Source organism: Lampris incognitus, chromosome 1 (genome assembly GCF_029633865.1).
Source record: "Lampris incognitus isolate fLamInc1 chromosome 1, fLamInc1.hap2, whole genome shotgun sequence".
Taxonomy (NCBI): Eukaryota; Metazoa; Chordata; class Actinopteri; order Lampriformes; family Lampridae; genus Lampris; species Lampris incognitus.
Genome location: NC_079211.1, coordinates 28,455,486 through 28,471,683, shown reverse-complemented (window position 1 = coordinate 28,471,683; position 16,198 = coordinate 28,455,486). Strand labels below are relative to the sequence as shown.

At 44.1% G+C, this 16,198-nt stretch overlaps 1 protein-coding gene across 1 annotated transcript; it reads left to right on the top strand.

The window, feature by feature from the left end:
* The first annotated feature begins 123 nt into the window (after nt 1-123).
* On the top strand, nt 124-4,187 carry LOC130122857 (transmembrane protein 109-like). The gene is made up of 3 exons (XM_056291907.1): nt 124-1,187; nt 2,755-2,857; nt 3,365-4,187. The coding sequence occupies exons 1-3, from the start codon at nt 945-947 to the stop codon at nt 3,721-3,723; spliced, it is 705 nt and encodes a 234-aa protein (XP_056147882.1). The 5' UTR covers nt 124-944; the 3' UTR covers nt 3,724-4,187.
* Nucleotides 4,188-16,198: the final 12,011 nt, after the last annotated feature.

Sequence of the window (16,198 nt, the reverse complement as noted above, 5' to 3'; positions counted from 1 at the left end):
CATCCTCTGAATCAAACTAATAGTGGACTTGGGGTAAAAGACCACAAGTCCCAGTGTGCTAATCTTGATTCATCTTTTGCATACCGCCTCCTTCCAAGCCCATCCCCTCCTGAGGTCCAGACATGCCGACAGAGTAGGACTATGGAAGTCGGCGTGAAAAACGTCGGAAGGACGTGACTGCGAAACCAGATTGGCAACAAAGATTCATAGCCGTTGTGCAAGACAATCCATCACAATAGCGCGGTTAAACTCAAACCCAGGGGACGCAAATATACAGAAATGACTTGCGTTTCGGGCTCTGCGCTGAAATAAGAGGCTTAAAGCAGTCTGACGTCATCGCGTCCGTCCGGGTTCCTTTTACGCGCAAAGCTGTCTTAAAAACTTAGCGGGGGACGTTTTTCTTTCTTTACATTGTGTCCGTTTTCAACCCAGTCCGAGACGTTTGGATTGAGGACAACGCAGATTTACATCCTCTTGTTCGGTGCCTTGTCAGGTCTTTACCAAATATAGTCGGCGTTACTGCTGGAATGTCCTTGGCGGCGCGGCGTGGTCCGGGACTTGGTGCTTGCAACGCTGCCAAAGTTTATAATTAAAAGATTGGCCCGGGTCGGTTTGAACAGTGTAAAACTTACATAAATATCGTTCCCTCCTTTTTTGATGGGCCAATTCGGGCTGTCGGTTGTTAATCGGTATTTGCACAAGTGTGTGAGCACGGCACACGTATTTCTAACTACTGCAAATTAATGTGTTGTGCAAAAAACAAAAAAAATCCCACTGCTTTTGCACGAGCGCTATCGACAGAAGCCATTTTTAAATACTGGATTTGTAAACCTGGCCAAGGCACACTGAACTTGGCTTCAGATCTGCTCTCCTCACGCCGGATTCAACATTTTCTTTTTTATTTATTTTAATTTTTTTTGCGGGGGGGGGGGCAACCTACAACGATGTCTTCCGCGTCGGGTCATAAACCGACCCAATGCACCATGCCTCGTTTTTTACCATCTATGTGCCTCTTGCTGCTCGGTTTAGCGGCGCAGTGTGCTGGGCAGGCCACGCCGTCGACGGAGAACCCTCCGCCGGCTGCATCCCCGGTCAGTCTCCGCGCCCTCATCATGGGAACCTGCGAGGAAGTCCACCGATTCGTGGAGTCTATCGTGGGGACCCGTGTGATTGACTCGACAGTCGAGGTAATAACCAGAGTCCCTGCTGAGCTTTTTGCTCCTGCTCCTAACCTGTTTTTACCAAGTGGTTTTACACTTATCTTCTTTTTCCGCTTTTGTCTTTATCTTTTTGTTAATATCACGTTCACTGTGGATCTAACTTCGCTCCTAAATTTTTGCCTTCCTTACTTACTATCCTTGGGGCGTTTTTGTTTTTTGTTAAACTATGAATCTGACTAATTTTACCTTTCTAATCCTACCCTGTATCTGCACCCCACCCCACCCCCACCCCTCTTTATTTTCTTCGACCCTCAATCCAAATGCACTCCCTCTGCTTTTACTCCTGAACCTGATAATCCCACCCCCCCCTCCTCCTCCTCCTCCTCACATCTTCTCTGCCCTAATTTCACGTCTGCTTATATCCATGCACCCCCGCGCCCCTGCTACTACTACTACTCTGTGTCCGGATCCTCCTCACAGAGTGTGGTCTTGTGTCTAGAGTCAGTGCTTGGTCAGGAGAACTTCTATACGATGGCCATGGTAAGAAACTCCCAGGCGCCTCTATTAACTCATGCTGACATGGCCCCCCCATGTCACTCCATAGTCTGTGGAGAGGGTATGAGCATTACTACCTCATGTTCATCCATCATTGACGAGGAATACTTAACTCTTGTGGAGTGTGTGAGTGCATGTGTTCATTTTAGGGCTCCTGCACACCAGTTCCTCAGTGTGTGTGTAGACTCAGCCAACCCTATAAATCACTGTGAAGTGTCTTTGAGTTATGCATACACACTAACGTGGAGCGACAGATGCCCATGTCGCACTTTGACATACTGCACAGTCACTCAGGGGCTGGTGTGAGGTGGCAACAGGTGCAGAAGATTTATATCCAGCATACAGGTCTGCCCTTGACCTCAGCTAAGGAGGCTGTGCTATGCTCAGAGAGGGGCTTTAGAGGGAATGGAAAAGGAGAGGGGGCTTTTCTTCACAGTGGGAAAGACGGCGATCAGCTGTCGCCCTTTTCCAAAGTCTCAAACACACGTATGCACAAGTGTTTCCCAGAGCCAAAAAAAAGAAAGAAGAAACCCCATTTTAACTGCAAAAGGTAGCATATTTCTTAAGCCTGATTGAAATATGGAGTTCTTCAGACCTGTAATAGGGTAAAATTTCCATGATGTATTTTTTCCAAACACTTAGCAACTGCTGCTACCAAGCTCTATGGCAAACATTCAGATGGCCCAGCCACCTCATAGACAGTACTATGAGCAAGCATAAATGAGTGAATCAGGTGAATGAGTCAGTGAAAACAGTAGGGCAGATAAGTTAACCACACATTACACATCAACCTTTTGTGTGGACTCATCAGTTTTGTACCGTTTGCTGCTCTTAGTTTTAATCTGTTGGAAATGGCACCCGTTATTATTAGTATCATTAAATATCTGTACACATGCAATGAGGCCATGAAAGGGAACTCTTAAGACAACTTGTGCTGTAATGACATGTGTCCCTCTGTAAGAGACTATTAATAGGAATTGAATGTTGCTGTCTTCATTGTTCACTTATGAAACTTTGCATCGCCCCCCATCCTTTCCAGTTTGTGGAGACAGTGATCCGATTCCTAGCTGAAGGAGCTGCAAGTGGCCTGAATGTAATAGCTGTTTATGTCACCGAAATCCTCAGGGTCACTGGCATTGATGGTGGGTACCAGAATAATGGTGATGGTGGTGGTGGGGTGTGTGTGTGTGTGTGTTTGCGTGTGTGTGTGCACGCCTGCCTGTCTGCACACATTGGAAAGTGTGTGTTTAGTTAATGACGCATGCTCAACTCTTGCACTTGGAATAAATGTATACTTCTATGTAATGACTACTTGGCACCCCTGTGTATTTTTATGGCAAACTGATAAAAAAAATGTTCACACAGTCAAGCCTGTGGTTGTGTAATGATCAGTGCAAAAGAAAGAATATGCTGCCTGGCTTTTGCCTTAGGGCAACTTCTCTGCCATTTTCTTCCCAGACAAAGAATGTAGGTGTATTTGTTTGTGCTCCTGCCACTTTACGTAAAGGCATACATCTTCATACTCGCAGGCTCCATTCCTCATAAATGTGCCATGACTTCACATGAGATCAGTGCCAAAAACCACAACTCCTTCTGCAATATGCTAACCATCTACCTCTTATTATCCCTTTGTGCCCTCCTACTCACAGTCCCTCTGCCATTCCCCCGCTTCACTCCAGAGGGCGTCACCTCAGTTGCCCAGTGGGGCCTGTTGGCCCTCATTGGCTACTGGCTGCTGACTGTCCTCCTCCGCCTGTTAATCGGCACGGTGAGGCGGGTGTTCTGGATGCTGAAAACCGTCATGGCGCTCTGGCTCTTCGGGCTGATCGTTAGCGACAGCGGCGCCAAGTCAGACACCACGGCGGTACGACTGGCCGTGTTGGTGCTGGGATACGTCTTGTTAGGACTTGTCACCTCTGGCTCAGAAAAGACAGTCGTGGTGGAGAACCGGCTGAGCAGCCTGGAAGGACGGCTGAAGGCAGTGGAGAGGAGGAAACGGGAAGAGTGATGGAGAAAGGTGGAGGAAAAGCATTTGAAATGGGCAAGATTGATGGTAATGTTGGTTAAGGCTATGGTAATGTTGATGGTGTCTGTGTGTGTATTAGTTAAGCAAAATAAAGTAACCTCGGAGTTTTTAATTGGTGGTGTTTATTTTACTCGTCTCAAGTGTGTTGGAATTACAATTGAACTGTGAAAATTGGATTAAAAAGTACACAAGCTATTCAGTATATGATAGCTGCAAATCATCAACACTAGACATATAACGGCAACAGGAGAGAGCAATGCCTCTACACATAATGTACATATTTGTCCAATATACTTCCCTTGATGACAAAAACAGTAACAATGACAGCAAGGTTTTTTTGAGTAGGTCACATATGTACCATCTTGGATTTTTCACTCTTAGTCCAGACTCTGCATGTAGTCCACACTTCGCATCTTCAGTCATTATTCTATCAGTAATAACACTAATCAATTAAAGTTTTTTTTTTCAATTTTTTACCCCTTTTTCTCCCCAATTGTATCCGGCCAATTAACCCCACTCCTCTGAGCCATCCCGGTCGCTGCTCCACCCCCTCTACCAATCCAGGGAGGGCTGCAGACTACCACGTCTCCTCCGATACATGAGTCGCCAGCCGCTTCTTTTCACCTGACAGTGAGGAGTTTCGCCACGGGAACGTAGCATGTGGGAGGATCATGCTACCCCCCCCCCCCCCCCGAGTTCCCCCTCGCACCGAACAGGCGCCCTGACCGACCAGAGGAGGCGTTAGTGCAATGACCAGGACACACACCCAAATCTGGCCTCCCACTCGCAGACGTGGCCAATTGTGTCTGTAGGGACGCCTGACCAAGCCAGAGGTAACGCGGGAATTCGATCCGGTGATCCCTGTGTTGGTAGGTAACGGAATAGACCACCACACTACCTGGATGCCCAATGAAAGTGTTTTTGATTATTTACAACAACAAAAAAACATCTTTTTTTGCAATCTGTCCACAAGTCATGTTAGGCCCGTTTGAGATGGGAGTTTAACATCTGTATCGTATGTCACTTAGGGGCTGAAACTCAATACGAAGTGCATGGTCTTATCAGGTTTGATGAGAGTTGCATTATTAAACATGGAAATCCTGATGTTCTTGGACATTTCATTGCATTCCTTATTTACTTAGGCTGTAAACAAAAAAGGCTCAAACCGTGATAGTTTGAAAACATTTTATGTACCTTAAATGGACAGTCAGCTAAAGTTACTATACAGTTTAGGGAGACAGACAAAAATGGTCAGATTATCACATAATTTGTTTTTTGAGGTATATACCCTTGCATATCATGTCACTGCAATAAATATTTGTATAATGATGACCCCCCCCCAACCCACAAAGTCAATACCTACAAATCTGAGCTGAAAAACAAACAGATAAAAATAAGGATATATAAAAATTAACGACTGAGCTATAACCCTAAAATAATTCTCTATGTAATGTTAAGTGCTCTTTGTTCCATGTAATAGTGAAAGGCAGTTTTGTGGGTTTAACTATTGACTTACTCCACCAGATTAAGATAGGAAGCAAAAGCCACTATTTGGAAATCTAAGCAAAGTAAATAAACAAAAAATATTGTGCATGTGGGTGTGTGCACGTGCGACTGTAAATCTATCAAGGTGTGGATTGGTGTGCGCACATCAGAAATATTGAAAAATCATATTTGAGTTTCAGGTTACTTGCACTTAAGGCACAAAGCTGGTTTTCATTTAGAACAGTGCAGTGGTTATCTCTTTTTTTCTATGAAAACCTTGGAAAGGGAAAAGCAGCTTGTGTTAGACACTCAGGAAGAATTTAACTGTGAACAAATTGACTGTTGAGTATGAATTCTGAGATGGTTGTGTGGAAAATTTAAAATGTGTTTCAATTATAAACAACCACTCCCTGCAAAGTGTGTGTGTGTGTGTGTGTGTGTGTGTGTGTGTGTGTGTGTGTGTGTGTGTGTGTGTGTGTGTGTGTGCATGATGTCCCTGTCACTTGCTGAGAATGACAATCAATCAAATTTCATAGCCAAGTAAGTTGGAGGGTTGCTAACATGATACAAATCAAACGTAAAATACAACAAGTAGTATATGAGAAGTATAAGCAAAAAAAACAAAAAATGGCACAAAATCTAAACGCAGCAAAATACAACAACACAACACAACACAAACATGTAACTGCTTTCTCAGTTTAACCATACAGCTGTAATAGACAGTGATGGCCAGCAATCACATTTCATTTCATGATTATAAAACATCTGACAATAGGCCCATTGAGATATTATGGAAAAATAGCTTATGATATGTAGGTCATAAGATCCATGTAAACTTTGACAGAGGAAAGTTAAAAATTTAGACTTACATATCACAATATATACTGATCTCACTGCCTAGAGATCAGAGTACTTAGAGCCATGAAAGGAAAGTGGATTGCAAATGTCCACTTCATTGTGTTTGAAATATTGCATAGAATATATCATGAAACCACTTTAATATGTTCAAATACAAATAAAATACACACTATAAACAAAAATCCCATTGCTAACATTTTAAAGATCCAGTCCAGTGACTTAAATTAAGTCAACAAAGTTGGATGGTGGATTAATAATGTTAGCAGTGTCATTTTATCAGATTCAGAAGTTTCATTTAATTTGTTATAACCATTTACCCCCCTCTGAATACAACCAATTCTCAGGACGTTGAAGGGGGGTGGCCCCGAGGTCACAACACTATTAATAGATAGCTATAGCTAGTTTGCCAGCTTGCATGATGTTGCTAGGCAACTTTTCAAAAACAGACCAACTGACAAACTGATGATGAGAATTCATTTACTGACAAATCAAATCAGGGTATTAAATGGTGTAATCTGTTTCCAGAGTCAGACTGGTTTTCTGAAACGGTTTGATCATACTGACAACCAGGAGGGGGTTTGTCAAGGGGCTTTAATCACGTTTTCACAACAAAAGCAGTTCTAACATCGTGGATAATTTTCCATAAACAAGCCCTCTATTAAAAAATATGAGATTGGAAATCGTGATTTTCTCTGGACTGAATCTTCAAGAAAAAAAATCATTACAAACATTTGACAAAGTCTTAAAATTGTATATTTAACATTCATTAGTTAACCCGCAGAAGTGGTTGGCATGGATATGTAGTGTGTTACTCTCCTTTGACTGTAGAAGGCAGCTGTGTGGATTCATACACATCAAAACCACAGAAAGTAGTGTCTAACATCTGGGGATTAGTTTCATTTTATTCTCCACAATGGAGCCGAAATCTCAAACAATTTTCTTTGCCACTTCTCTTTCGGTTGTTATTTTACGTTCTATTGCCCCCGATTTCCTAAATCTTTGAGGTGGTTGAATTTTCCCCGTCAACGGGCTTTGTATCTACATTGCAAAATATTTGACTAGTTTTTGCCTTTACCCCAAACTGTCTTTTCATCCAAATACCAAGCACTTTTTAGCAAAGTGCCAAAGAAGAGATAAAGTGAGTCTGTTGTAGTTCTAAAAAATCTGCTTGTGTAGCCTACAGGACATCATCAAAAAACAAAAAAAATCCATAAGCAAAGAAGGATAGACAACGATTGATTGCTTTTGGAAAGATTGTTTGTCAATTCACACTGCCACTTAAAGTGTGTCCAGTTTTTCCCATATATTGACAATTCTATTCAGCATTTCTTATTGAAACTTTATACTTGCATTGAAAAATGCTTTTCAGAAACAGCTTTAAGTCTTGGTCATAGACTTAGTCTGGACTCATTTTTTTCTGGCATACAGCTGGACCCGAGTCTTGAGAACCATTGGATAGTGTACACAAAAATAAAATAAGGCGAGTAACTACAAAAAAATCTTAAAATATGTTAAAAACAAACTTTGCATCAATACTGTACTGGCTTTTGTCTGATTCTTATCAAATTTATATTGTGTTTTGACTACTGAGCTAATTTCCCACTACATAAATCTATTCTCGAAGTATACCCTCTAATTGAAATTGAGTTTGTCTGAGGTATAAACATCACAGAAAGCTGTGTCTGAGCTGAGGGGGGGGGCAGTGAGGAAGTTCAGCCCCTTCAGCACAAACTGCGGATCAGGATCCAAGGACAGGTAGTCTGACCCAAGAGAGGTAGTCGGTGCCTCTCCATTCAACCCTGCAGCCTGCATGAAGAGATCAGAAAACAGACAAAAACAGTCAGTGGGTAAATGTGTGTACATAGATTCATATACCGGGCACAAGAGCCTGGGTCAGTGTGGAGATCAAAATTCATATAAGTGCCTGATACTTTAAAGCGGCACCAGGTAACTTTTTGGATTTCAGCAACATCTATTACATCACACTCCCAAAGAAAACTAATGGGGCAGGTCTGGTGGCCGAGCGGAGTAAACCGCCGTTCTTGCAACCCGCTCGTCATGTGTCTGGGAGGTTCGTATCCCAGACTCGCCGTAACCGGTCACGGCCAGAGCGTCCACGGGGTAAGGTAGTCCATGGGCCAGACGATATTTCGGTACACTCAAGGTGGCAAAACTTACTTATAATTTTTGAAAGGATCCATGTCTGTAGATGATATTTTGGTATGATAACCATTCCTGAGTGGCAGCTGTATCACAGTTATCAGCTCATGAAGTTAACCACCCGCTAAACTAAATTGCATTTTAGACGCTGGTGCATATCCTGGTTTAGCCTCATGGTCAGGACATTTTTCAATGTTCTATAATATTGTCTTTGGTATCATTTTAAAGGGGACCTTCTTAGCTTTCATTCAAGCCCTGTTATGGATATTTCTCACAAATATAGAGGTCACCTGAGCTCTTCAACCCGTCAATAACACACATCTTTCTGCAATTTTCGCCTAAACTATATACTTTCTTTTAGCCCTGTGGCATCTAGGAATATCAGGGACACAAAACACAAAAACTGGAATACTCACAGGACTGTAAAGATTCAGGAAATGTATAATATACCCATACTATTTCATTGTGTGAGGTGATTGTGAGCCTTAAATGAGAACTAGACCAAAGCCAGTTAGGTCACAAACTGGTCTCTATACATTTGTTTAAATACACAATCAAAATACATGATAAAAAGGAATACCATAGTGAGGTAATGAACTATTTTAATATTTTAAACAACATCGACATTTACATATACTTAGTCAATGATACATGTAATCCCATATCATTAGTGGGTATATGTAATGGTAATGGGTAGGGTAATGGGTATATGTGAATATGGTTACATTATTGTTATCAAGCTCTGAGTAACCAAGTCCAGAATCAACATCCTGTGCATCAATAGACTACTACCACAGTAATACCATCAGAATCATCACACTGTCATTCATCAAACTGCTCGTTTCTCTCATCATCTGACTCCCCAAGTTCAAAGTCCAGTTCTGGACCATCCTGCTGTTTTTGGTTACTGCAGGTCTGTAACCTGCACATGTCTGTGCATGGAAGTCCATTTGACAGGCACATGCAGCTTGGCATTTTGCATGAATGCACACACTTGCATGTTAGCATTTCCAAGACCACATCTGGTGCAGGTGGGGAGCGCATCCAGTAAATGGCCAGCTTGCCTTCATCGTCTGTCCATCCATACTCAGTAGGGCTTGGCACCACAGGGTTAGCCTGCAGACAGCACTTCCATATTGCTGCCTGATAGTTGGCTCGTTGAACATGCATAAAGAGACAGTCTCTACATGGTGGCAGCTGGCTGGACTCAACCTCTCCCCTTTTGGTGCAGAAGAGCTGGTAACGCAGTTTGTTCACCTCAGCAGTGCTGCTATTAGCAACATACATCCGACAGGTGAACTGCTCAATTTTCTGGAACAGCTCATCACTCACATTCCATGTCTGTCCCAGTTGACTAAAAGTCTCTTGGCAGGAAGTGTGCTTTCTCACTATCTTCAGGGCATTCAGCTTCCCTCGACCAGCGAATGCACTGACAGTGTCGCAGCCTGTGAAGGCATGTAAGCCAATTAGGCTGTCACAGATGCTGTCTCCAAGTGAACTTGCCAGTTTGGTGATGTCGACAAACCGTGTGCGGTTCTGAGTCCCACACTTCTGGTAGATGGGACAGGTGATGTCCTTCTGGAAGCCAAGACAAAGCACCATGACATCAGTGTCCTCAGCTGTGATGATAACTGACTTTGAGCCCGCATTTGCTGCATGCAATGCATGCAGGAGCAGACGGGTGTCAGCTTCTTCATGTGTGGAGTGCAGTTCTGCTGCTTCCTCACACCCATCTTCTGTCAACTTGTAGCAGGTTTCCTCACAGGTCATGTACAACACCTTGCCATGCAGCATAGCTCTGTATCGTGGGAGTTTCCACTCTTCCACCAGAAACTTGATGAGACTGGTCTTGTTGGAGGAACTGCACAGAAATTTTCTCCTCTGCTGGACGTGGTGTCCCCCTGCAAGATTCTTGTACTGGAGAGTGATGTCTCCACTCCGGTTCAGTCGTTCAGCATCTTTGATCGAAGTCTGGTGATAGACATCAAAAACAACATCAATCCTCCCACTCTGTGCTCCCTCATGGAGGACCTGGGTCAAGGCTGACTCTGCCACCTGTGCAAAGGTTTTGTTGTTGCCATTCATTTTTTGGACCAGGCTCATCCCATCAATGATGGAAGTAGATGGGATTGGGATGTCTTCTGCAGGAGATACATTCTTTTCAAGCTCTCTGGCAAGTGCAGCCTTGTTTGTTTTTCGTAAGGACCCATCAGCATTTGCCAGTGCCCATGGTAGTGGGCCCAATGGGTAGGCAAGGACATCCTTCAGATTCACCTTCCTGCTTTCAGCCACCAGGATCATGTGACTGAAAAGGTTTCTATCTGCCTTCAGAACCACATCCTGTGCTTTCTTTCCATGGGCTTGTTTTGTGCTGACATTGGAGAATGTTTTCAGACTTTGCTTGGTCATCTTGTCGTGGAATTTCACAGGTGGTGGGTCTGCATCTAACCTTGTTTGCTGGAATGCTTGGTAGGCCTCTTCTCCTTTCTCAAGAGCTCTCAAGAGATCTATGGTCACATCAGGTGGAGCCATGTTGCCAGTGGAGAGGCTAACCAAATCAATCTCATCAGGGGACATAGGATTGAGCCAGTTATTCTCCATAAGGTCCATGAGAGACTGGACATCTGCTTCATCTCTCTTGATCCTTGGACTCTGTAGATCTGGATGAGACCATTTGCACCTGCCTTGACCTGTCAGGTCTCTCAGCTGTCTGAGGTACATGCTTCTATACTCAGCTGTGAGATAATATTTGGTCACAGCTCCTGGCTTCAAGCTGAATCCCTTTGTCCCTCTAGCTGTTTGGGTGTCTTTGTTCACCGTTTCTGCTATAGCTTGGTCAACAGGGATTCGGCCAAAGGGATTGGTGGAGCCCAGTTGGACTGAGAAGCCTCCTTCCATGAATTCTGTGTACACATCTGGGTGTGTGATGGGCAGCTCAGACATCTGGGCGTAGTAGTAGGGGAGGTAGCGTGCATAATTCATCCTGTCATAAGCAAAGCACCATGGGATCATTGCTCGAATGCTAGCCAAGTGTAGCATCCAGTCTCCCTCTCTGGATGCTCGGATGAGCCCCAACAAGATTTCAACCATGTCCAAATAGGACATCCAGAAGTTCGAGAGGCTGCCGTTTCCACCTCTAAGGAACTCACGGTAGACTTCAAATAGATCCATGATGCGTGTACAAGAGCTGTTCTCGAGGACCTCCTTCAAAGCATGTTGTGAGACTTCTTTCCCAAGGCTGTCAATGGTCTTCAGTGTCTCATTCAGGTGAACCATGTCATTCCTGTGAGTTTCTTCCAACCAGGACAGGAAACCATTCAAGGTCAGTCACATGAGAGCCTCATACAGGAGCTTGTGTAGTCGCACTGCCCTGTTGTACTTGCGGCCATCCATAACACCAGCAATTGAGCCTTCTGCAATCATGCCAGACTCAATGCAGAGGTCTTTGAGTCCAGCATCTTGGAAACGCTTTCCTATTATTGCCAGCAGTGTGCAGATGGTGTGGAATACCCTAAGCCTAACGATGATATCATGGAACTTGTCATGGTGTTTCCATGTGATCTCGACAGCCTTCGCATACAGGGCTTGGTCAAAGACACAGACAATCTTGCTCAGGCCTAAGCACTGCATGATGCTCAGTGACTGGTTAAGCACCTCGTTGACAGTAGACATTTGTGTCGCTGGAGCATTGATGGTAGGCAGATAGCCTATATTGTCGGGGATGACCGTCATCTCTCCTCGAGTCAGGATGTTGAAGCCTGTCCAGCTGCTGACTGACTGTTCTTCTTGTTGTGACATGCGTGCTAGGACCCAAAGAAGGTTTTTCTCTCTGGCAAGCTTAGTATTGGCTGCAGTATCGGCATCTGACTTTTTGCTTTGTGGTGGCCCTACCCGTTGTCCAGCATTGTAAGTTGGTAACATTGGTGGGGGTCCATCAATGCTTCTCTTCTTTGTTTTGGGAACAGTGGGCATGGGTTGGACAGGAAGTGGGTTGACTGGCTTTGCTTGCACAGCAATCCCATTGACTCTGTGAGATGTTCCCTCACCACTGACAGTTTCTTCAAGACGGTCGATATTGTCCCAGGCTAAAGTTGTGAATATGCCAGGATGGATGTTAGCTGGAAGGGCAATGCCACTCCCTGATGATGAGAGTTTCTGGAGACACAGGGCAGTGTTGATCTCTTCCATCTGTGAATAGGACACACTGTGACCAAGTCGGTTGAGGATGTTTATCAACTCTACATTTCCTGTCAACGATTTGACACTGAATGGCAGAACAATGTGCTTGGAAGGCTTGGTATTTCCACATGTCACTGCATATACTATGTCATGGCCAAATGACTGCAGAAGGCACTGCACTCTCTGGGATGCATGATCAGGATCATTTGAGCCTGTGAGTAGAGAGTACAGGAAGATAATGAGCGACTCTGGAATGGTAGGACATTCTGCTTCTGGTTTGACTTCAGGCGGCCAGGTTTGAGGAACATCTTGACTTTTAATGTCTGCTCTCAATTTCATGGCTGCTTTGGCTATAACATCTTGTGCACTGACACTTTTCAGGGTCTGCAGCTCCCTTTTGAGAGACTGATTTTCTTTGGCAAGTTCCCTCATGGACAAGTTATCGGGATAGAGGAGGAATTTTCCTTTCTCATCAGGGAATATCTGCAAGGCTCCAGCAAACTCACTCTCCAGGTTTCGCCTTATGTGCTTCTTGGTTGATTCCTTGACTTGGGCAATGCCTTGGGAGTTCATTGAAGCTACCAGTCTAGAAGAGAGATCAGTCATTGTCATCACTTGAGGATTGCCAAAAAGCTCCATCCTGATGAAGAGGAACAGCTCATTGTATGCCTTATTCACAGCAGCTTCATACTGGGCTGCAGCATCATCATCTTCATTGCTGGCAACCTCTCCTTTGGAAACCTCTTCTTTGGTGTAAAGTCTATAGTATGACCTGTGGTAGTGCCCTTCAGCTGCTACAAGGTCTCTACTCACAATGGCAAGGATTCTGCTGTCCCCTTTCTTTGTGGCTGCACTCCTGATCTTTGCATCAGCTCGCAGTTCTCGACACTGCACCAGTACTTCTCTCGTATTCTGTCTCTTGGAATATTTGCTGTTTTTCTACAAAATATGCACTCTGCATCATAAGTCCTAGATGTACTTGGAGCATGTCGAGCTACTCTCTTAGATTGTTTCTCTTCAGCAGAGACACAACTTTTCTTTTCTTTTGCAAGGAGGCCATCAAGAATTTGCTTCATAGTGAAGATACTGCGACACTTTCTGTGGTAGTAGATTGCTGGAATCTGTCCCTCAGGAATGTCTTTTGCCAGTTTCAAAACTGGTGCATGATTTCGTATCTGAGCTGCCCTGAGCAGAGTTCTCCATGAGTCGACACTTTGTAGTGAAACCAGCTTATCTGTATCATCAGAACAGTGGATAATGCACTCCACCCGTGGGCGCTTTGGTATTGAGTAAAAACTTGCTTGTTCACCAGTGGCCATATTCAGTCAGTTTTCACCTGCCACATACAAACAAATACATGTAACTTAGGTGTATGAACACTACTAAAACAAAGTTTACTTTGCTTCACCAGCGTCATATTACCATTATTTATCTTACATAGCCACAAATAGATACATTACCTAGTTGCTATGCAACAGCTGTATTTTGTCCACATGAGGCCGCTAAAATCAACACAAGATGAAAGTTCCTCGTAGCCACTTTAACTAATCATATTAACATATACATTAAAAGAACATGCTAACATTATGGGAAATTAGCTTACAATCTTCTCCAGAGTGAGACAAGAAGATAGATACCAGTTTCCTCTATATGTGTTTAGTAGAAAGCTATCTGGCTGCACGTTAGCCTAGCTTAGCACAATGAATGGAAGTACACAGTACTGGTTATCCTTGGTTGTTGGCCAACTAAGAACTGTCCCAGAGTTTAAGCTAGGCTAATCAGTACCAGGGGTGTTGAAATGCTATATTTGTAAAAATCTGGGCAAATACACAATCGTGAGAGGCACAGAAACAGGTTTCCTGAAAGAAAAATGAAATAGCTGCTCATTTGGAAAGGTTATCATGTATTATTTTACTTCTGTTAGTGTACCAAATAAAATGGCACCAGTGAAGTTGTGTCACCTTGGGTGATATCGATATCTGGTCTGACCCATGGACTAACTGGCTTTGGTCTAGTTAGTTTCTTAGTAATAATGCCCTTCTCATTTATGGCTCACAATCACCTCACACAATGAAATAGAATGGGTATATTATACATTTCCTGAATCTTTACAGTCCTGTGAGTATTCCAGTTTTTGTGTTTTGTGTCCCTGATATTCCTAGATGCCACAGGGCTAAAAGAAAGTATATAGTTTAGGCGAACATTGCAGAAAGATGTGTGTTATTGACGGGTTGAAGAGCTCAAGTGACCTCTATATTTGTGAGAAATATCCACAACAGGGCTTGAATGAAAGCTAAGAAGGTCCCCTTTAAAATGATACCAAAGACAATATTATAGAACATTGAAAAATGTCCTGACCATGAGGCTAAACCAGGATATGCACCAGCGTCTAAAATGCAATTTAGTTTAGCGGGTGGTTAACTTCATGAGCTGATAACTGTGATACAGCTGCCACTCAGGAATGGTTATCATACCAAAATATCATCTACAGACATGGATCCTTTCAAAAATTATAAGTAAGTTTTGCCACCTTGAGTGTACCGAAATAGGAAATTTTGGGCTCTGGCCCATGGACTAAGGCATTCATTAGGCCACTGTAGCAAATTCGGGGGGCAACCACAGGAACGGCCGGGACGTGAACCCGTGTCTCCCACTCAACAAGCGACAACGTTAACCAGTCGACTAAAGGGTCCGACCCGTTAGTCAAGGACCAACGTGTCTACTTATCCATGCACGTTACACCAACCCCCTCCTTCGGGAAGCGCGTCCCCGCGCTTCAGCATATAAACTCCCTCACGCCTCTGGGCACACGCACTTCCAATGACCTCACGGTCTCACCATCCCACTTCTGACACCAATGCAACGAATTCGGGGGGCAGTCTGGGAGACCGTCGCCACAGCCGTGGCAGTTCCTGTGGTTGCCCCCCGAATGGCCACACCTGTGGCCTCACAGCCACCCTTACCCAAGGGATAGTGGGTGTAGATCGGTGTAGTGTTCGGTGATTCGTCGTTCTCCAGCGACCCCTCTGGCCCACCCGGGCACCTGCAGCCAAGCAACTGAAAGCATTCTCCCTACGCCTCCTTCGCGGCCTGAAGGTGATGCAATCCATGCAAGGCGTCAGCGTGTAAAATAGCGAGAGCAGCCGACACGAGTTTGAAGGAAGCTGGTGTTACGACCACCTCCTTCCTGTGGAAACGTGAGCCAGGGGAGTTATTCGACAAGAGTTCTGGCCATATGCCATTGGGTTAATCGGGTGGGATAAGGGGAAAAACTAGAAATAAATTAAAAAGAAAACTAAGGGGCTTTTTATCCCTTCACTGTAGCAACAAAATACATGCATTTATGTACCATCAAAAGCATTAGCGCGGGAAGGGGGTAGTGGCAGGTGGCTGTGTAGCAACTTAGACCAACAGTATGCCTAACTTTTCCTAATGTACAAATGCAAAAAAAAACCCAAATTTTTTTTATTTTAAACAGTGAGCTATGGCTGCGTGAATGTACATTTTTAATAATAAAATGAGTAAACACTCCATTCCAAATCTGCCACACACACACACACACACACACACACACACACACACACACACACACACACACACACACACACAAACAAAACAATGACGGCATACTGTAGCGACCGGGGAGGCGGTCGCTCTGACTGCCGGCGGTTCTGTGCTGGGGGAGCGCAATGGCTGATGGGACTGTCAATGTTAGATTTAAATTTGTGTTTTAATGATGTGGTGTTCATGTTGTGGTTATTCTTATGTTGTTGTT